The sequence below is a fragment of the Triplophysa dalaica genome, chromosome 2 (assembly GCF_015846415.1).
Source record: "Triplophysa dalaica isolate WHDGS20190420 chromosome 2, ASM1584641v1, whole genome shotgun sequence".
Lineage (NCBI taxonomy): Eukaryota > Metazoa > Chordata > Actinopteri > Cypriniformes > Nemacheilidae > Triplophysa > Triplophysa dalaica.
In genome coordinates, this window is record NC_079543.1 from 5,688,223 (window position 1) to 5,710,145 (window position 21,923).

At 37.4% G+C, this 21,923-nt stretch overlaps 1 protein-coding gene across 1 annotated transcript in view; it reads left to right on the forward strand.

Moving 5' to 3' along the window:
* Positions 1 to 6,179: 6,179 nt before the first annotated feature.
* The window catches only part of sorcs3a (sortilin related VPS10 domain containing receptor 3a), a 181,905-nt gene continuing 166,161 nt past the window's right edge, over positions 6,180 to 21,923 (forward strand). The window contains exon 1 of the mRNA XM_056773193.1: positions 6,180 to 6,974. Within this exon, the coding sequence (XP_056629171.1) occupies positions 6,273 to 6,974 (702 nt within the window). The 5' untranslated portion in view covers positions 6,180 to 6,272. The remainder of the gene's footprint in view (positions 6,975 to 21,923) is intronic.

Below are 21,923 nucleotides of genomic sequence, written 5' to 3' on the forward strand. Positions count from 1 at the left end.
AGACGAGGATTCGAGACAACCCACGCAACCTAGCCGGAGGGAAGAAGGCATCCTGCAAATCCACGAAATAATGAAATAACTTTCCAAACTGAAGCTTTAGCAAGATGTTACCCTGTGGTTCCACTGATGTAAGGGAGGTTACACGATTTACCTCATAATCATTAATGTCAGGATTTCGTTAAGGACGTCTGCTTGAAGATTAGAGCAAAGTGACATCTGCTCGAGCTGAAAGTACACTGTCTGCGCAGACACATTGCCCATTTAAACCTTATTTAAGTGAAAGTGAGAGACGGTCTCTTTCAAGGTTGGTTTGGTTAAGGCCAAATGATGCCTTGATTGACCTGTCGATTTCATTAACAAGCAAATGGGCAGCTGTTCATTCGTATTGACTGATGAACAGACAACTTTATGCATTGGAGGAACATTTCAAAAAGGATAAAAAGTTTCATCAAATCATGTAACTTGCATCACTTTGATTGGTTTTGCTAATGACAAACTATTATATCATGCAGGCCTTTATATTCAATTTTTGCTGCTTATAACTGGACAATTAAGACACACGTTAAAATGCACTAATTTAATTGGATTATTTAAATTATTAAATGAAAGAAATGTTGCAAGATGCTTACTCATAACTAAACTTTTTAGAGCCATTTTTACCATTTTTTATTATTTGCTTGTTTTTAAAGTCATCATCGGTGCATGTATTAGTTTTGCCTCAAGTTCACAGGTACCTGAACACAATAACTCAGTTGCCGTTTATCACATTGACTATCAACTCGTCCAGTTAAATCTGACAAGTACCAAATTGTGTGTGAGCAAACGTTGCCAGGACTGTAGATTTTATAAAGAAGTATAATTTGGTATTAAAAGCATTGAATCAATTCATATCTAACCATTGTCTGCCTGGGGTCACAGCTGGCATTGGGCCTCCTCAGGGTAACATTTCACCAAGGCCATTCTAGGAAGTACCGGCACGTCAAAATGTATCTCCATCCAGTCAATGTAGCCTGGGGCAACAGAACTTGATCCAAAACTCTGATCAGAGCCCAGCTGGAAGGAAAGAACAAACAGACTTTTTTCTGCAAAAAACCTATCCCAAACAAAACCATGAGCAAAGAGGAAAAAATTACACAAAGGAGAAAACAACATCTAAGAGCCTGGCATTTGAGAAACAGACTGTGGGTCTTGTGGAGGAGTTGAAGAGGAAGAATAAAGGATCGCGGCTACCATAACTTTGACATTTCGATGCTACGGACGCATTTAGCATTTCACGTTCAAAAAGTCAAATTATATTGATTAATTTAAGCAGTCAGCTGTAAAATGGATAAAAGGAGTATGCAAACAGACTGCTGTCAAATAATTTGACTCAAATCAGTAAAAGAAATGTTAGGGAGGAAGATGGCTTAAGCAACACAATTTCATGCGAATTCTTAACTTTTTTACGAAGTGGCTGATTCGTATGAATTAGTACGATTTGTTCATTTTAGGACGTGTTCTGTTTTTCTGATAATCGTACATTTTTGTTCAATTAACATCGTTTGAATTCGTATGAATTAGCCAACTTGCAAAAATACTTATTCAGAACAATTTTTATAGCTTAAACTCAGTGGTTCTCAATTTGCACATCCACGTCAACTAGTTTATCAGAACCGTTCATCGGGCAAAACAAAATAAGCAGCTGCCGGGATAACATGTTGGATTCGACTTTGCAGGATATGGTGTATAAGTTAATTTGACTTCAACACACATTAAAGTATGTACGTAAATTAACCGGCACTTTTAGGTTTTAGAGATGGCGATAGAAATGCAACAGTTACGCATCGTGTAAAACATTACAGTAGACAAAAATATAAACGCAAAAGACCAAGTAACTGATTCTCAATGGAACACAAATAATGGATTCACAATTCACATTCCTAGCTGGCTTCAATGCTAAGTGGAACATTGTCTGTTTCACACAGTCAATTTTAACAAACCACCAATCAGCCCCGAACAGTTGAAAAAAACTGAGAATGACAATCATATCGTGTATATTTCATTTTCTTTTTCTTTTGTTGAAGACCATTCATGCAAGCAAACATTGTTTAAAGATGACATAAATCATTGGTAAAATGTACAAGTCCATTGAGAGTTTATTAGCGGTTTGTCTGGTCTTCGTGTAAGACGTTTCACCATTTAATTAGGAAGGAATGAGAAGAATATAAAAGGCATGAGTGCACATGCACGTACTGTGTAGAGGTTGTTCGATTGCCTGCTGTGCGTGTATCCACAACGCAGAGGGCAGTAAGTTCGGTAAACTCATTCTTTTTTCAGTACAATGTAAGTTGATAACAAATTGAACCCAACTTAAATTTAAATATACGAGTAAATGAATTGTATGTGTGCTTTTATAGGAGGTACACTGTCCATACGGTGCAATGAAAAATGGCATTAAATTAATACACAATTTGAAATATGAAAAGTTTTTAAATTCACCAAGAGCATAGAAAGTGGTAGAATAAGTAATAACATTATCAGTTATTACATTTCTGAGGGTTTTTCAAATGTGTTGTATATAGGCCGGGATGGATCAAAGGGGCATGACTCTTTCCAAAGGCTGTTGTTCTTTCTTTCATTTTTTAAGGAATCTTTGCCATTAACATTCTGCGCAGACCGTGAGGTGCTCTCAAGAAAACGATGGCCCCATGTAAATTATACTGGTTTAATGTGTGAAAGATAATTATTCCATGACCTCTACCCAGCAACCACAAGATCACATTATCCGAGATCTTCATTGACTCTTTGACTTTCATTAACTCTGTTTTACCATTTATTAAAATGTGTCTGACTCAAGAGCGAAAAGCAGTAGATTGTATTAAGCTGATGATTTAAAACATACAACCACTGATTTCGGTCATTATTTTTAGCTTTTATTTTATAGATTCATACAATTTTCATTATATTATATTTAATTGACCGAAATCTTTCCCACGTGATCTCAGACCATTATAAAAAGCCTTTCTCGACACCTGTCCACAAATACTCACTTAGTACTCACTCACTTGGGCCCAGATGTAATCTGCCACATTATGCAATTTAACCCACAGGGGTTAGACTACGGGCAGGAGGATAGGCCAAAAAATCCATCTAGCTGCTAATTTGAGTGAATGCGTATCATATGCTAAGCGCTTAGCTGTAATCAATACAATCTACGAATGCCCCTCCGGGCAGCAGAAGAGCAAAGTGAAATACACCTTGCATTTTAGGGATTTGCATGAGCCAACTTGTTACAAATTATTCAAACACTACCCTTAAAAGGGTCACTTACTCATGCTTCTTTGAAGGTGTCATGAATCGAGAAATCACATTTCTTGTACTTTTAGACATATAATGCCAATGTTATAAAAACATCCTTTAAGTTTCAGAACTCAGAACTTGAGGCAAAAGCAGAAAGAGAAGATACACACCTACTAAATGGGTGAGAAGCATCGGATTGCGCTGCCTTCCTGACTGAACACTGGATTTTCTACACCTCAATCGTGAAAATACGCTTGGGACACCATTCAAATTTGGAGCCTGGCCGTCTCTCAATTCCTAGAACACAAAGCACGGACTTGTGTTCTCGTGGAGACCGGTCTTGCGCGGCAGCCTCGGAAGACAAACTTGGATGGACGTACCGCAGTCACCTCTGGCTCAGTTCCAGGAAGTCCTACATGTATGTCTCTGGACGGCCATCCTGGCTGAGGTGGTACCTCAGATTGTCCTCTGGATAGATGTTGAGCCGCAAGTGATCCACCATTTTAGGGTATCGGTTATTCTGTAACAGCCCACAGATGATGTTGACACGGAACGGATGGTGATTAAAAAAGGTTTAATAAAAAGGTGTGAACAGGAACAAAACAGGGTAATCCAATAAACAACACATACACCAAACAAGAAAACATGAAGAACCAAAAACATCCACGGGACAAGGGGCTATCCAAAAGAGCAACACATAAACCAAGCAACGTTACATTAATAACTGACAATGAACTGAACAAAGGGGGAACTTAAACAGATAACAAGGGCTTTACAGGGGATGGGGATGAACTAGATGATGGGGTGCTGGTGCAAAAGTCAATGAGGGACTCATGAGGGAGCTTGGGGATAGGACATCCTTGGGGCAAAACAAGACTAGGGACCAACGGGAGTGTCACAATAATACCATTTCATAACCTGACCCTGTTTAATATGAAGGCGCCATTAAAATACGATTCAAGGGCCAGGGCAACCTCTATGTAAGGCCTATTCTGTGTCGTGGAATTTTTTTAAAGGGTGTTTTGGATGAAGTTTTAGATCGCGTCAGGAAGACAGTTGTTTGTTTCCTTCAGAAAGACAGTTGTTTGTTCCCTTCGTTTTACTACCAATTCGCAAACATTTGAGAAACTGAAAATACAATGTCAACTGTTTTGGATTTATTAAACAATATGAGAACACAAGTGAGTTACTATGTTAGTTTTTACCATATTTACTAGTGTATGTTAACGTAACCTGGTTTATTAGAGATAGTTAAAACAAAAGAAAGATTGTTATTGATCATGCTATCATGGTTATCTGATTTGAGGTGTGCCTCCATCGTAATGTTTTTTAAAGTTATTTCAATATGCAAAACTGTCACAATCACAGCATTGGACATTGACTTTGTTTTCTTGAATCCGAAACGATTATGTAAAAAAATGTATGTTAAAGGCAGGCTGTCCGATTTCTCATAGCCGTTATTGATGTTTAAATAACCTAAACAGACACAGTCCTATCCCCATCTTTCGCTTTGGTTAGCGCTGATTGGCCACAATGTTGTTTTGGTAGTCGGCCCGACTTTGTCTAAACAAGCGTAAATCGAAAATCGGAAACCCCTCCTTTAATGTAGGCTAACGGATAATGTTAAAAATCTCAGAGAATGATATTACATTAAAGAAATGCATTAAATAACATTTTTTTCCCACTCAACAAGTTATCGAAAACTATTCCGCACTTTTTTTCTACAAACATCCCAAATAAGTAAAAAATATTTATAATTTAACTAACCAGTCTTTGTCTAGAACCACCAAATCAATCTAATTAAAAAATGTTATTAAAAAAAATATTAAATGTTATTTTGTAATAGGCTGATGTAAATTATTTTGCAAAACTATGAATTTAAGCTAAACATTTAAGATGATTTTAAAGCGAGTGGGTTTTAAGGTTATGAGAAACATTTAAAATGACCCAAAACTTTTAATGTATACTTAATGAGCACCTACCATGTTTATTATAAAATAATATAAATATATTTTCTTAAATATTTTAGCTACGGAACCTTAGAATATTTTAGTTAAGGAAGTTAACTCATACTTAGCAAATTTCTGGGGATCATTTTGTCGACAAAAGTATATTATTATTTAAACACACCAAAACAAATCCTCTTTCATAACATCAAAAACAGCATGCGACCATCGCTGTCTCTGCTGAAGAAATCTAACCTACTGATGCAGATCATGTGCCTTGGTTTGTGAGGACTGTTGCGTGTCCATGCTGAGCTCCTGCAGTTTTGTCCCTGTCAACATAGAGCGCCTTGTCTGGCCGCAGCATCTTCGCGCGGTTGACAGGAGAATAAATGTCACTTATGCGCGCGCGCACGTGCCGAACCTCCAAGATATCTCCCCTCTTAGTAGGCTTTAAGCTAAAGGACCAACATATTTTCAGGGATATCCTTAATTCGTTTATACTCTATATGAACGATTCTAGAAAAAACTCATCAAGATATACGCAACGAGGCATGCAGATGTTTTATATCACTTGCGCAGTTTGACAATGGAGTCAATGTATTAAGCTGTGCAAACAGGACAATGTGCCATAAGCAAATATTACTACAAATGGATAGAAAATAAAATGACATTCTAGAAATGCTAAATTGGAAATCTCGGTTAGATTAACTGTAAAAATGCTTTTTAATTTCTAAAAAAATAACTGTACAATTTATGCAATTTTTTTCAAATGAAAATGAAAGAGTTTGAATCATTATACGCACGATGACATTATGCCCAACTCGCATCATTCTCTCTCTCTCTTTCGCACAATCCCTAGACGCAGCAGCAGCTTGGCTTGGATTCAGTACCTCCCCTATGCACTGCCTTACTCCATCACATCCCTGAACGTGAGCAGTGTAGCTGAGGAGCACTTCTTTAAAACCCCGACACTTCGCTGGAGTTCCTTCCCTGCGCGTTTGAGAGTCGGAAGGAGGGGATAAGCATTCCCCCAAATATCTTCTAACGATGGAGACCTGTCCGGGTATATTCCCTGGCTCACACTTTACTCTTTTTACCTGGCTAATTCTATCATCTTTGTACCTTTTTCCAAATGTAGAGGCAGAGATAACTTGCGCACCGTGTATATCGCCAATGCAACTGGGTGACGCGGGGAATCTTTATCTACGAAACCCATCTGATACTGGGAAATATTCGAGACAGGATCAAAAGAAACCCAAGGTTCACACAGTTCTGTATCCGAATGGAGTACCCAGTGGACGAGCGGCAGGTGATTTTCCTGGGTTGGTGGAGAAACTGGAAAAAAACGCGAACGCAGCGGGTTTGGACTCCCGTGCGCTTACGGAGAACTTAACCGAGTCCGGTTTGGATGAAGAAATGTTTTCGGACGAATATTTGGAAAGTGAATCCGAATTCGAACCAGGGGAAAAGCAAAATGACGCCGCGCGTATGAGAATTAAAAGAAGCGTGCCCGAATTCATGGAGAGCGCACGGAGCGGCGAGGCGCGCTCGGAAGAGCAAAGAAAAAGCCCTGGTCTGCGGATGGATGGACCTGCTAAACGCACCGAAGTTCGCTCGAACAGGGATGGTGATGGCAAAGTATCGGATTCCAGACCAGACGAACCCAGAGTGGTCAGCAGCACTTTTGCTCTGGCTGGAGACTCTGCGCACAACCACGCAGTCGTGTATTGGTCCGGAAAAAACAGCAGCGTAAGTCCGCAACATTAAGTCCTACTTGGCTGCTCTATTGTGCTATATTATTAACCATACGTGAATAACTCTAAACCCCAGTGCGTCATAATACTCAGTGTCACGTATTGTTGTCAGGATTTATCTCAACTCCAGTTGTTGTCATTATGAAATCACGCACATGTAGTCTATACCTTGGGGCCATTTATGATAAGCTCCCCGACCTGTCCTAAAATAAGATAACCCCTACATCAGATATGTTTACAAAACACATGTTCACCGAGTGTTAACCACCTGTTTGTGTTCAGGAGTAATATCTGGAGAACAATGCACCCCTGTTTTCATAATGCATATGGACAGGCGTATTCTCTCACACCTTTATGTTCCCCAGCGCAGCATGTGTTAAAATAGTTGATTTTAAATCGCATTCAGTTGAATCGACTGTGGGTGAAAAGTCTGTAAATATGAATGTAATGACGAATCTTTCTCCACTGTCAGTTAAAGAGAGAGAGAGAGCAGGTTGTTGGCTGGAGTCTGTTGTGTCTGACAACTGAGGCTACTTGAGATCATGAGACTTTATTATGTACTTCCTTACAATCTTAATAATATTCATGTCAATTTATCCGATTTTGATTCGAAGGTGTATGCGCAAAAATGACTCTCTCCTTGCATACAACAGAAAACTGGAAACTTGCGCAGGTCTGAATGTTGAGATTTGTGGGTCACAGACAGGTGGGTTTGAGGATTGTGAAATGAGCATTAAGAGAGGAGAAACAGGTTCATATGATATGCCTGTTTTCTGTGTCTGTACATTATATTATATATTACACTTTATCTGCATTATATTTTATTATGCTATTAACCTCTTAAAAAGGAAAATTACCCTGAGCTTCAGGTGTCACAACCTGATTTCAGGCTACATGAAATAAATTCTGCCGCATTTCTGTCCAAAGTCTTAACAGTTCACCCTCAACGATAAAACCTCCTCATCCGTTATTTTTCTTTCGCTGTGCCCAGCTGTGCAAAAATCTTCAATAAATCTAAAGAGTACCTGCCGTTTTCACGCGCTGTCCACATATTGCATCCAGCTTTATTAACTTGTTTAGTTGCTGTCAATGGGAAAAAAACACAGCAATTTTGGGGAAGGGTTACTGCCTGCCGGGTCCCGTCCCTCACCACCTCAGCTGTAAATCTCCCATAATTATCTTCTGGACTGAGGCAGCCATTTTGCAAGATTTTGTCCTGTTCAGGGACTGCCTACTCAAGCATGTTTTTTCCCCCTGCTTGCATGCCTGCTGCAAAGCTAAGTTTTCATTGGTTCCAGGTTTTATGAGAGATGAATGAAGGGACCATATGCAAAGTGAATTTCTTTGGCATTTAGGTATGAAGACCAGTGTAGGCTTAATGTATCATATTTAAGCAACGTGCATTCAGTTTGGAGAACCAAAGCTATCTTTTACTCTTTTCCTATGGAGACCATGTTATGTGTGATGTCATAGCGTTTCTCAAGGTTTATTTCGGCTCAGTCATTTTGAATGACAGCCACAGATTAGACGGTGAACCAAAAGTTGTTGTCACATGACCCATAAACAAACTTTATAAACACTCCATGTGAAACACAGAGTTTAACTAAGTGTGGAGAAAGATGTGATCCACTGGAGCTTATCTCTGGTGTTTGCAGATTTATGTCTTATTTATTCATGTTTTGATTTACTTGTCCCATCATGCTTGGATGTCATGCGTTCAGAAGGAAAATAACACATTTGATTTGCATAAGCTCTGAAGTGTAAGCCTGACATGCTCGAATGGATTCGGATATAGTCGCAGAGATTGGGTCATTTTTATAGACCGTGTTGTCGCATGCTTGAGGGATCTCTTTAAACTATAACGCCTCAGTGAATATTTAAACATAAAAACGAGTGTAAACTGGTGGGGTAAATGAGCTTTGTCAAGGAGAGTTTTTCATATGTACTGTATATATACGTTTTCTGAAGATTATATCTGTAGGTCAAAGAACTAAAACCATGTTGTGTCTGAAAGGGGCGTGGCATCAGATATTTTATTGAATTTTTCATGGACATTAAATATTCAAATATAGTTCATTTTGAATCAGAAGTCATTTTGCCAATACGTGCTTTAAATAAAAAGAATTTGTTTATAGGAATAGCTATATGCAAATCCTCTATCAAGCACGCTACACCAACACTTCATTTCAGGCACACTTTAACTTTTAAAGCACACTTATCCAGATAAAATTCAATAAGTCACCTACTTTATACCTCATGAGAATAAGCATAGATCTTCAACAGCATTCCTCAACAAAATTCAGCGGCACAAGTGTATTGTAAAGCGATTTGTTTATTTAGCGTGGATGCTAATTACTAGGAGGCAATGGAATGTCATAAATAATGTACATATCCCCGTATAGCATGGCCCCCGAACTCCAATTAGTGTTTACACGTTTGTTTTTAGGCCCTTTATTATGCAGCTGGGTTCCTTCTCGTGAAAGCTGGCAGTACGGTCAGGCATTTATCTCTGGGGTTGGCCTATGAGCCAAATCTTTTGGCTGACATTCTAAGATTTGTGGGCAATATCACACTCACAACTATCTTCTTTCTTTTGTTTAATTGGGAAGTGGAAAACAGCGACATAATCCAATTATTCAACAAAAGTTGTGGATCACAAAAGAAGATATTTTGAAAAATGATTGACTGAATGATTGAAAATTATTCGATTTTGTGCCCATAGAATGGTCAATGGGGGCCAATGTTGTTTGGTTACCTACATTCTTCAAAATATCTGGAGAGGAAAGAAAGTCATACAGGTGTCTTCTCTCTTTAATGAACACATTCTGTGGTTAAGCCCCGCCCCATTTTAGGCAAGGATGATTTATATTTTCTGATCTACAGACTTGCTCTCTTTCGAAAAAACTATATTGCTCTACTTGTTGGAATTAATTCAAGTAGTGTTTGTTGCCTCTGGTTTTACAGAATTGACTTCAAATATTCTAGTCTCTGTGGAGAAATTGACATTTTCAATTTTCAAAAATGGTCAGGACACTCTCCTATCAAAAGTACCTAAATTAAATATCCTTTTATCTGCCTCAGTATATAGTACCGTATCTCCCTAATATTCATTTTCTCATGTGCACGCACGCACAGCACATCAGCATTTCAACCTCATCATCTGAGATAAGAATCGTGACGAGTCTGTGTACAAGCTAAACCCAGCCATTATCTCTATTGTTGGGGGGTCGACATACTCCTCGGAAAAAGGATGGGCTCTGGAGACTAGAACAATCCAGCATAATGACATGCTTGGCTGCTGAACCCAAACAGGCAACAAGGGTGTCTCCAAATGTATGTGTCCCCCTGTGTTAATTAGACTGATATAACAGAGTGTCAGATGTGATTTGGTTTCATCTCTGTTGCATTAAACACTGTTTTCCCTGCTGGGTTGCTCAGGCAGTTTCTCTCTCTCTCTCCGAGACTGTGAGACGAAGTGAGGTAGTTTTAAAATCCGTTCTGCTATGATATCAGTTGCATAGTCCTATATATACACATGCATTAATTTTGCAATACAGTGCTATCAGAGATTTTTACAGTAAATAAGTGATGCTAATTTCCAAACTTGGAAACTTCTTCCAAACTGGACAACATAAAAAGAAGATATATTGAAGAGCGTTGGTAACCAAACGTACCCTATTGACTTCCATTGTTTGATCACAAACCCAGACATTTCTCCAAATATCTTCTTTCGCTTTTTCACAGAAGAAAGAGTCACATACAGGTTTTAAAGGAGCAGTTTGTGATTTTCAGCGGCCACTAGTATTGTATTGTAGATCAACAAACCGCTCATTCCAAACACCACGGTGGCCACCATAGTACAAAAAGATGTCATTATCATGTTGACCCAGGTGAGATCATGCGTGCATTAGAAAGACTGTAGAAGGAGCGATGTCTTATTCATTACATAAAATGTAAGGTCTTTGGATTTTAAGTATAAAAAGAAAGGATAAAAGTCAGGCAGGAGCTAGGACCTGCGCTAATATTATAAAGACTTCCTGGTAGAAACGCGATAGGACCCGCGTCCTAATATATATCTATGGGGATACTTTCCAGCAGAGAGTCTGTGGAGAGAAAGATAGTCTTAAAATCACCCTACGGAGGTTTCTTTGATTTGGAGTATGCAAGTATGCGAGTAGCGTTGGTTTTATTGTTTGTTAGAACAAAGATATGTTGTTGGTTTTGTTCTAACATTAGCTGTGTGACGGAGCAGTTTTGAGCGTCATTGTTTATCTGGAATCGCTGTAATATTGTACTTGTCCAGATACTGGAGAGAAACCGCGTTTCACTCTCTCATTCAATGATGAATAAACTTACATTTAATCCGCTGGTCACATGCATTCCGAATAGAATCATCCAGAGGGGCCAAAACAAATTTTTGCTGTCTTTGTGGACGCAACAAAAATTTAGGCCAGATGGTACAATGTGACTTTTTTTTACATTGATTTACAGTGTTCATGTGGACGGACCATAACTCTTCTCTCAAAGTGCACGTGGCCTTAAAATGTCTCACCCACACACTCTAATCAGGGTAGAGGATGAATGAATAAGACATGACCGTAGATCTCCACACTCACATTTAAATCATGGAAATCTATGCACTTGCGGGTGAGTTTGGCAGAGAGAATTTTAATGATTGTGTGTGTGTAATGTTCATTTACAGCTTGTCTTGATGTAGACTAATGTTGACAGATTCCTGCGCAGAACCAGCGCTTTACTGTCTAATTAAAACTAATCTGCTTGCTTAAATTCTCTGGCGAAAATCAAAATACGGTACATTAACGCCATTACCGCTTCTGAAAGCTTTGCTGTTTACTCACTGCTGAAACATAGCGCACACAAAGTTTTTTTTCCTAATTTGGTAATATTACTTATTTTGAAGGATCACATGAATGGGTTGTGTTGGTGTTTCTTTAACTTGGAGGTTTTTTGTCATCACATATTGTACATTTAATTCAAAAATATTAAAAAGCAGCGTTTTCCTCGTGTATTTGTTTGCCAAGGAAGGAAATATGAGGCATGGGAAGTGAATAGATGTCAACATAAATATGTCCTTCAGAAGCAAAAAGTGATAAAATAACACAATTCTTTCATCATTTATATATCCTCATGTCACTTCAATCCAATACAGAACACAGAAGAAGATATTTTGGAGAATGTTGGTAACCAAACAACATTATTGTTATTTAAGTCATTGACTTCCATTGTATGGGCACAGAACCAATGTGACATTTCTCATAAAATCTACTTTTGTGTTCCACAGAAGAAAGAGTCATGTACAGAGTTTAAAAGGTTTGAGGGTGAATAGTGACGACAGAATTGGGTGAACTCTCCTTTAACAGTTTACTTAGTCTTGTGTCTGGATTCTGGCACTTGTTTTATTTATTTATTTTAATGCATTTGATTGTGATTCTAGAAATGTGTCCGCACAAGTGTTTTGAAGCAGCTGAAAATGCCAGGAGCTCTTTGAAAATGTCAGCTTGGAAGTGTTTTTTGGTTGCTGTGATCAAATAAAAGCTCCCCACGTAATGCGGTACTAGTATTTGATCCACAGATAGTTTGTTTGGGTATATCATCCGGTACAGACCTCGTCATGTTTTTAGTAGTTGTACACATACGGTGGTACAGATGTGCTGGCTGGTTGGCGTGATATTTGTCCTGCCCCTCCTGCACTGTGAACATTTTTTCACTCGACCGGAAAAAGCACCTCTCCAGCTCCATTCCAAACAATTGATTAAATTATGCAGGCCTCAGGAAAAAACATTTCATTAATTTGCTTTTGTGTTTAACCTGTACTGTACACCCAATTCATTTGACTTTGTACAATGTACACATTGGGCCTCATTCATGATTCAATTACTCAAATTCCGAGTAATAAATGCGTATATCTGTCCTTCCCGAAAACTTTCCTCAGGATTCAATTCTTCATAAACATCAAATTTGATAGTAAAATGGGTCGTGTTTATAAATATAAATCACTTGTAAAGAGGCCAGGCATGCACGCTCATTCACAATTAGCATAATCTCTGCCTATTAATTACCTGTATGAATGCTGTAGAATCCTCTGGACTCCATTCTCAGGTTTGGCTACATTATATTGCATCAATGCATAAGAGATTAATGGGCTGTATGTTACATGTTACTAATATCTTGTTTCGAAAAATATTACTGCGTATAAAAATGCAGTAACAAATAATATTAACTTATCCATTGTTGTGTTGTACAGGTATGATGGTTGGTCACTGTAGTGTTTGGCCTGCCTCTTCTCCACAGTTATTGGACAGGTGTATAAACAGAGTAAAATAAGTTTTCTGATTTTTTTCTTTTTGATCGATTTGTGAACAAACAGTTCTCTACGTGTGTCATGAATGTGGCCCATTGTGCATGATGCCGCCCACACTGACATCTTCAGCATCTTTATTTAGACTTGCTAATATAACCAGTAGATGACGTTTTCACCATTAGCTAACCTTTTCATTCACAATTTGTTGGTAAAACAGGTGTGATATGCTCTTTAGGAAAAATCTATAGAAAAAAACATCTTAAAATTGAAGTATGATGTCTGCACTTAAAGTAACATGCGTACTTTAAATTGAATCTATTTCTGTTTACTTATTTTCTAATGAAACAGGAAGTTGAGGGGGGATATTAATGGGCTTCTAAATTAAAGTCAGTAGCTTTTTTTTGTTAAGTAAGGCCATATTTATTCAAACCAAGTTCACTTTACCCCAAAGTCGTTCATACATATTTGAATTCGATGGTTTATTGAATAAGTGGGAGGTGGCATAGGTAAATGTGTTTTTTTTAATCAATGAGTTTTTTCATTAGTTGTATTCCTTTTTAAAATGTATTTAAATTTTACCAAAAATTGAATCAATATAAAATATGAAAACATATAATATTAAATTACATTTATTATGATTGATATTCTATGTGATATTAATATCTCTATGTGTTTTTGGCCAAACAGTAAGAATATGTAAGTCTACTTGGTCTATTTTGCTCCAAAACAGCTTTAGTTTTTATCAACATTTTTTTCCATTATTTTCTTCTTTAATTTTATATAAAAATATATACATTAATATAATATAAAAATGTATTTATTATAAAATTATATATATACTGTATATATATATATATACAGAGCCGTTTTTAGCTCATACATACATAATAATACTACCATTAATCAATATATCCCTTATTCATAAACACATCTTGCCCTACATTTTTGTTCTGTTCAAAATCCTGTTCGTATTTGTGGAATGGGTGTGATTGTGATTCGAAATTTCTCTTTGTGATGACAATTTGTAACAAGTTCACTTTTCTTATTTCAATGATAACCAGTGACTGGAAAACTATTTGCTTCTCTAACTAAGCATTATTCAAGTTTATAGTCCATTTCAAAATGTTGCATGCACAAATATTAGAGCAAATATGTTCCTTGTACGTTTTTATTTTGCGCACCACAGCTCACGCATCTGAATCAACTTCAATATAAATAAACAAGATGGTGAATTCAGTTATATGTGGTTAGTGCCCATCTCACAGAGTTCGATAAAGCAGGAGGAAATTGCTTCCAGTCCTTATTACTCGTTTAACTGTCCATGTGCACCTGGCATTTTCCAATCTCATCTAAACTCTCAGGCTCTGATTTCAAAGAGAGCCAATGATGCAGACGTACAGAATGCATGGAAGAGCTGAATTAAATGGGTACCAAAACAAAGATGGCCAAAATATCAAGGCAGAAAGAACTTATGTTTTCGTAAGCAACCGAGATGAAGAGTATTGTTTAATTGAGCATAGGTATACAGTATATGTGTATGTGTGAGGTTCATTGTTCTGTGAATTTAAGTCAGTAAATAGCTCTATGATTGTTCACCATGGCTGTTACTATGGCAATACGGAGCGTGTTTGCCAAGGGGAAGACTGTGAAAGAGCAAATTAAATGTGCATGATCCTTATTTACTGTACTCCATCCAATAACGTATTCGCAGGGCAGTGTGTGAGAAGACGTCCTATTCGCTGAAAGCGCTTTGTTAATAAAATTGGGCCAATCACTAAAAAACACTGCATACATGCTGAATATGATAGTATTACAAGCGCAGATGTAGAGTCGCTCGTACAAACAAGTTCACACCCAAGATGTTCACACTCACTTGTGCGATCCTCAAGGGGGGTTTCAATCAGTTCAGTTTCTGTGTGTTCCTCGCAAAAGGGTTTCAGAAAAGTTGGAATAAAGTGCAAAAGCATACTTTTATCAAGGTTTTTTTTGGTACTTTTAGGTGATCAAAAGAACTGTCAATATAAATAAAAGTGATTTGTGAACATTCTTCACCATTTCCTCTTAACAGAAAAAATACCACTTACAAGTTTGAAAGAATGTTATGGGCCTGTACTGTAGTATTCACACTTTTGTCCGACTGTCACGCTGTTGCTCTCAGTACTCCCCAAGTTGAGTTCTAGCCTCTCGCGGGCCATTAAAAGTTGAAAAAGCATTTAAAATTCATTTGATTTCTGCCCAATCGTTCGCGTCCCTCCTGCCTACTTCCATATGTGTCATCTTCTCCAAATGAGATGACTACTGGGGCCTGCGAACACGGCCTTCATAATAATATCAAACATTCACGCCTGTAACGCAGCAGGACAGTTCCATTTAGAGGCGCCACACTTCAGAAGTTGTTCAGCAGCGGACCAGATAACATATAATCAGCTACAAGGTGAAAGAAGTGTGCTTAATTAAAGTTGCATCGGCCAATTTAGTTTTGCACACTTGGAACGGCAGCGATATTAATTATCTTAAGAGCAAGTTTAAGAGGCTTACATCACGGCTACCTTGACAAAGCCAAGATTAGATTAAATGTTTTTTTACTTATTATTATTTGGAACTTGAGTGTAATATTGCAAATTAGAGCTACAAAGTGTTTTTTGGTGCCATTAGTACAACAATGAGAAAAAAAACTAAATATGTTTCGTCCTCAAACTGATTAGTAGGTTTTTAGGTCAAACAGGTGATAAAGGTTATCATTGGTTGGTGAAATAGTTAGTGAATAATATAGCCTTATGCTATTTGCTGAGTCAGTATTGCTGTGTTTGGCAGGTTGGAAAGCTGAAGCAAGCAGAGTTTGTTTTGTTTTAAAAGTGTGGTAGATTTAAAGACTTTTTTCGAATGTGGCCCAAAGTAAAATTCCGGTCTGTGTTTGGTTGCAGTATAACAATTTATTTCATATTTTATTTTTATTGATATTAATTTACATCTTATTTTATTTTACATCAATTTTGTTGAATTAAAATTAAACTACTCAACAGTCATTGATTATTTACGGATATCTACCGGAAGTTAAGAATGGGCCACATTACGTTTGTTTACATTGTTGCAGCTAAAAGCATCTATATATTTTTTAACCCTAACGCTCTATAAAAAAGTTGTTTAATTTGCTCACTCAATGTTGTTTAAATACTTAATGACTTCTGTGGAACATGAGGAGATGTTTTTAAGAATTATTTATTTATTTTAGATGTACGTTTTCGTGTTTATGTAAGATATGTTTGGGGCATGTATATATGCAGTATATATTTATATGTTGTTATAAATACACAAACATACTGTAATAAAGTTCCCTATAAAGGAAGGAAGGAGGCGGGGACTGGCAGACATTTAAATAAAGTTTTAATCAAATGAAATCAAAAGTAAGAAGACAGCCGGCAGCCACCTTACGGTCGACTGCCGGCCAAAAGAACATGCATAAAAACGTAAAAGACATAAAGATGTTCGGGCCCGTTCCTCTCTCGTCAACAGTCCCGTCGCTCGTCCTTTTATACTCCCAATCTCCTCCGTGACATGCGGGACCAGTGTGCCCACAGCTGATTCAAACTATCAATCACACCACCGGCCCCGCCTCACGGCTCTCGTCACGTCTTCCTGACCACACATACACGTATATAATTAAGAAATATAAGTAATATTTATTTATACTCATAATGTAAAAACAAATGTATATACTTATGGAAATATTTGTTGTACACATGAATGTATACATATACATATAAACAATACATGGCACTCACCTATGCAAACATTTATTTTGGAATCGAGTCGAAATTAATCGATTTGACAGCATTCATTTATTTCTTTATTCATTAATTAATTCCATTATTTAAATTTGTATGCAATAAAAGTAAAGTGTGGCATTCCGCTAAACATTTTCTTTTGTTTCATGTTACAGTGTGGAACAGCATGAAGGAATGGAAACAATGACACATTTTTTTTTGGTTGAGCTGTCCCTTTAAGCAACAATACAAAAATTACCCAATTAAAATCATATGCACATAGTGTGCATCATCAAAGTCAGAGGTCAGTTAATATTTACCATTTATATGAAAGGGGAACAGCAGGACCTGACCTCTGCCAGCTAGAGAATTAATATATTAAAATACCAATACCTTGATGATTTTATTAGCATACGATGAAACTATGCAAGTATGCAAATAGCCATCATTATAAATCTTTCATACTGCATAATTTTCCACTTTCCTACTTTAAAGTTTGTGCTAAGTACAGTGTCTTCGATTTTACTAAATATCATTTCACGAGAGATATTTTCCCCTGCTCTCTCTTCCATTTAAATTCCTGCATATTAGAGAACAACAGGCCATTATTGATGTTCGTGTTGCAGATGGCTTAATTCAGGACGCATTAGACAGTCTGAGGAAAGTTTGAGACTAGCACGTTCACATAAACCCTCTGATCGCAAAGTTCAAGGAAAATAACCAGCTAAAAATCCTCCCAGATATTATCTTCCAGGGAGAAAATACACGTTTGAGTCGTTCTCATGTACGCAGATAGAAAGCCACACCTGTAGAGTCTGCTACTATTCTACTATTGTGTAATGTAAAATACATGAACATGTGAAGTGATATTGATTTATAAAACGGCAACTAAATCAGTTTTTCATGGAGAGATTTAGAGATTTCATGGGAATTATTGTTTTTTTATATCTAGAATGTTCCTGAAGTTCTCCACCGTTTAGGAATTCATATTACATAAGTTTGACCAGCACAGAAGCACAGAAGCTCAAGAGGTCAGATTTGTTGTGTTCGATCTGTGTATCTATGTGTGTTTATACTGTATGTATTTTGTCCAATCAGCCATAACATGACGTGCTGGGCTGCGGATCATTAGTGTGCACACAATGCGTGTTGCTTTCTGTCGGTGTGAAAACAAGCAACCTTACACAAATACACACACTCCCTCCTATTTTCTTCCTGGGTGAATAGCTTTGTGCAGCTGCCCACAGAAACATCCTAAGGCAGTAGCACGCACCCTCACTAGGGGGAAGCGTAGAGCTTGAAGCTGAACGGTTGGGTGCGTTTTCGGTGCCATCTGTATATTCGCATCTCATTAAGAGTTGTGACTATGCTTTTTTGCCATTGTCTCATTTTCCTCACCCGCTGAGCTGTTAAGGCGGCTCCATTTTTTATGGCATCGCTGGGGTTTTTAATGCGAGTAAAAGTCTATTGGAGCTGATGGAGCAAATGTTTGAGCACTGCGCTTTCAAGAAAGATATTTAACCGAAATTCCCGAAATCACGAAGAGAAATGGAGTAAGAACCCATCGGATGCACACAAATACTACATATTCAAAGCTTTAACTCTTGGCGCCACATACGGTGACTAAACAACAACCGCAGCAAAGCATTCTGGGAATGGATGGCATTCATCAAACGTGCACTCTCAAAATGCTTAGTTAAAATCTGACACAAAAGTTTCAACAAGTGTGTTTTTTTTTATTGTGGTCCGGCATTCAAAACAAGAAATTCAACTAATCCAAGACACAATGCGATGTTTGTTTCAGAAATGCCAGATCTTCTGTCACTGTCGACGCCGATGCGACGAATGCAATATTCATGAGTTTCCGGGCACTTGGAGAGTCTCGAGTTGTCAACATGGGCTCAAAGGCCACTGGGCTATTTGATCGCCCTTCCTCTCATGGTTTGGGATATGACAGGCTTAAAGGATAGAGAGGCAGGTTAACCAATTCCTGACCCTCAAAAGGCCCTTCAGGTGACAAAATTGACTCTCGGTGGCGAGATTTCTCGGGACTGACATCACTCTGTTTGAGAGTAGCTGTCTTTATTATGACTGGGTTCGGTCAAAATAATAACTAAAATATGCGAGTTACAGGGATAGCTCACCCAAATATTACAAATATTATCATTTACACATCCTCATGTCATACGAAACATATGTTAGACTCAGTTTACTTTGCAGAACACAAAAGAAGATATTTTGAAGAATGTTGGTACCCAAACAAAATTGGCCTCCATTGTACAGTATGGACACAATACCACCGAAACATTTCACAAAATATCTTCTTTTGTCTTCCACCGAATAAATGTGGAATATTTGAAATGACATGAGGGTGAGAATTTTTTTTTGTATAATAGTAAGTAGTAGTACATTTCATATCAGTGTTCCATCGTTTCAATACATTTTATGCACCATTACTACTTGGAATAAGTAAATAAAATTAAATCAAACTAAACTTGGATTAAATAAAGGCGCATTTAATACAAATCAAACAAAATAGAGTAATTGCATTTCGTATTCATGCTCAACACTGTCACGGATTTTCTCAGTCATATTTTCCCTAAAGCCAAAAAAAGATTACATCCATCTAAGGAGCATTTAAGCAGATTTCTACCCAGTTTTCAATAAGATTATAAAGTAAATAAATCTCATATATAGTACCTCTAACACGATAAAACTGTATTTAGAGATCATTGTAGCATTTGCTTTTCGTTTGTGCTGAAAATATTGTATTATGTTAATGAGAGTCACAGTTTAGAACAAAAGCTACAACACTCAAAGGCCCTGGGAGCATTTTTTGTTGTATGCGATATTTGCTGTAAGTTCTTCCGAAAATGCTCTCATTTTAGTCCATTGCAAAGATCTGCAGACTGATAATGTGAACGACATCCGATGAGAAGTGAACGTCTGGCCCGGCCGTGCCCGAGATATCCCAAACACACAGAGACTTTGTAAAAGCACAGAAGAGATGGAGCCACTGTATTATCTCCAGCATCGATGCACACAGGCGGCCAGGGAGAGCTGAAGCAGCCGAGTAGAAAGCCTGCGATCTGCACGCGGCGTGTGCGTTCATGTGTGAGTTTGTGTTTTCGCGAATGCTCAGGCAGATACAATGTGTTTGAATTGCGTGCAGCCACACAGACAAACTCACAAACCTCACAATCACAAGTTTACTTCTTTCTTCTGTCTTTCAGACCTTGTGTAGATGTTTCAACAATAGATGTTCTTTTTTTGCCAGTTGATGTAGTATAACTGGAGTGGAAAATCAATATTTTATCCATCTGATCTAGACAGCATTTTTCCTCCATTTTGCAAATCTCTAGATCGGATTTTTCTTGGATTGCACGTGCAAGGCGTGGCAGATTTTACAGTTTACTTTTCTTCGGCCTCGGTTGGAATACTTTACGTCTGATCTGTGGAGTGTGTCAAAAAAGAGTTTTCACCTCCTGATTTTTTTTTTTTAAGTTACATTCAATTTCTGTGAATATAACCTTTTAATGGTTTATTTTTTAGTAAGATGTTGTCAGGTTTTAGCTTCTCTGCCGAATGAGATATCATATTTACGGAATGCATTCTGTAGAGCAGTTTGTCTATTTAGGGCTAAGAAACAACATGGAGAATTCCATGTAAGGGTGTATGTAGATAGAAATAGTTCATTCTAAGATAATAAAAACATAATGCTTCATTATCTAAGGTATTTATACACCTCTGAACACATAGTTATCTATGTTATATAGCATTTCTGTCAATTGATCAAGAGTAAAATGTATCCTAGTTATGCTTATTGCTCAGACTTTTGCACTGTACTGATCACTCAGCTCAACGGAAATATTCAGGTCTGCTTTTACAGTAATGATAAAGTTACAGTCCTTGAAATGTGGTAACTCTTTAAAAAGATCCTTTCACTCCCAATTAAGCTTTCATCCACCCAACAGGATATACATATTTTCAACAGGATTCAGTTCCTGTTTTGCCTTAAAATTTGGTGGAGCAGAACCAAATGAATCAGAAATAAATCAGGTAAAGATTTTTGCCAGTGTTTTGGCTAAACCAAAAGCTAATGTGTACAAGATGTATCATACGTATATGACATCCTTTTTATAGTTTTCACTTCTCATATTGCGTTTAAATCAAGCTTTAAGAGCATGAACACAGATTAAATCAAAACAAAAGGAAACTTAATTTCTTTATCCGATACCATGTGTCCCAACAACGTATGTATAACTTTAAGTAAAATACACAATACTAAAATGGAAATATGCACTTATGCATTTAAAGGCACAGTTCACCCAAAAATGAAAATTCTGTCACCGTTTACTCACTCTCAGGTCGATCAACACACGACTGTGTCACAATCCCAGTCCGTGTTTTCCCGTGGTTGTGAACTTTTCTGTGTATTTAAGCCCTTGTGTTTCAGTTGTCTAGTGTCAGTCGCTATTTTTTTGTTTCACGAACTTGGATTGTGACAGACTGACATGTGAACATTTTTATTATAAGATTATTCATTGGGTGACTTGTGACTTGGAAGGACTTATTGTTGACTTTGCATATTGAACCTGCATAGAAGTACTTTAATATTGAGATTTTGTACGCTTCTTTTTTAATAAACACTGCATGAAACCATCCTCTAAATTAATTTGTCAGGATTTTCTTATGTCATGTCCCTTATCAAATATATTTTAAATATTTAGTATCCTTACGTCTCGATTATTACTTTATGATTACGAACATGATTTCCCTTTATAGTTCATTACAGCGAGCAAAGACGGTCCACTGACCCGTTTGAACATTCAGACATGTTTCCATTAAGACTCAAATT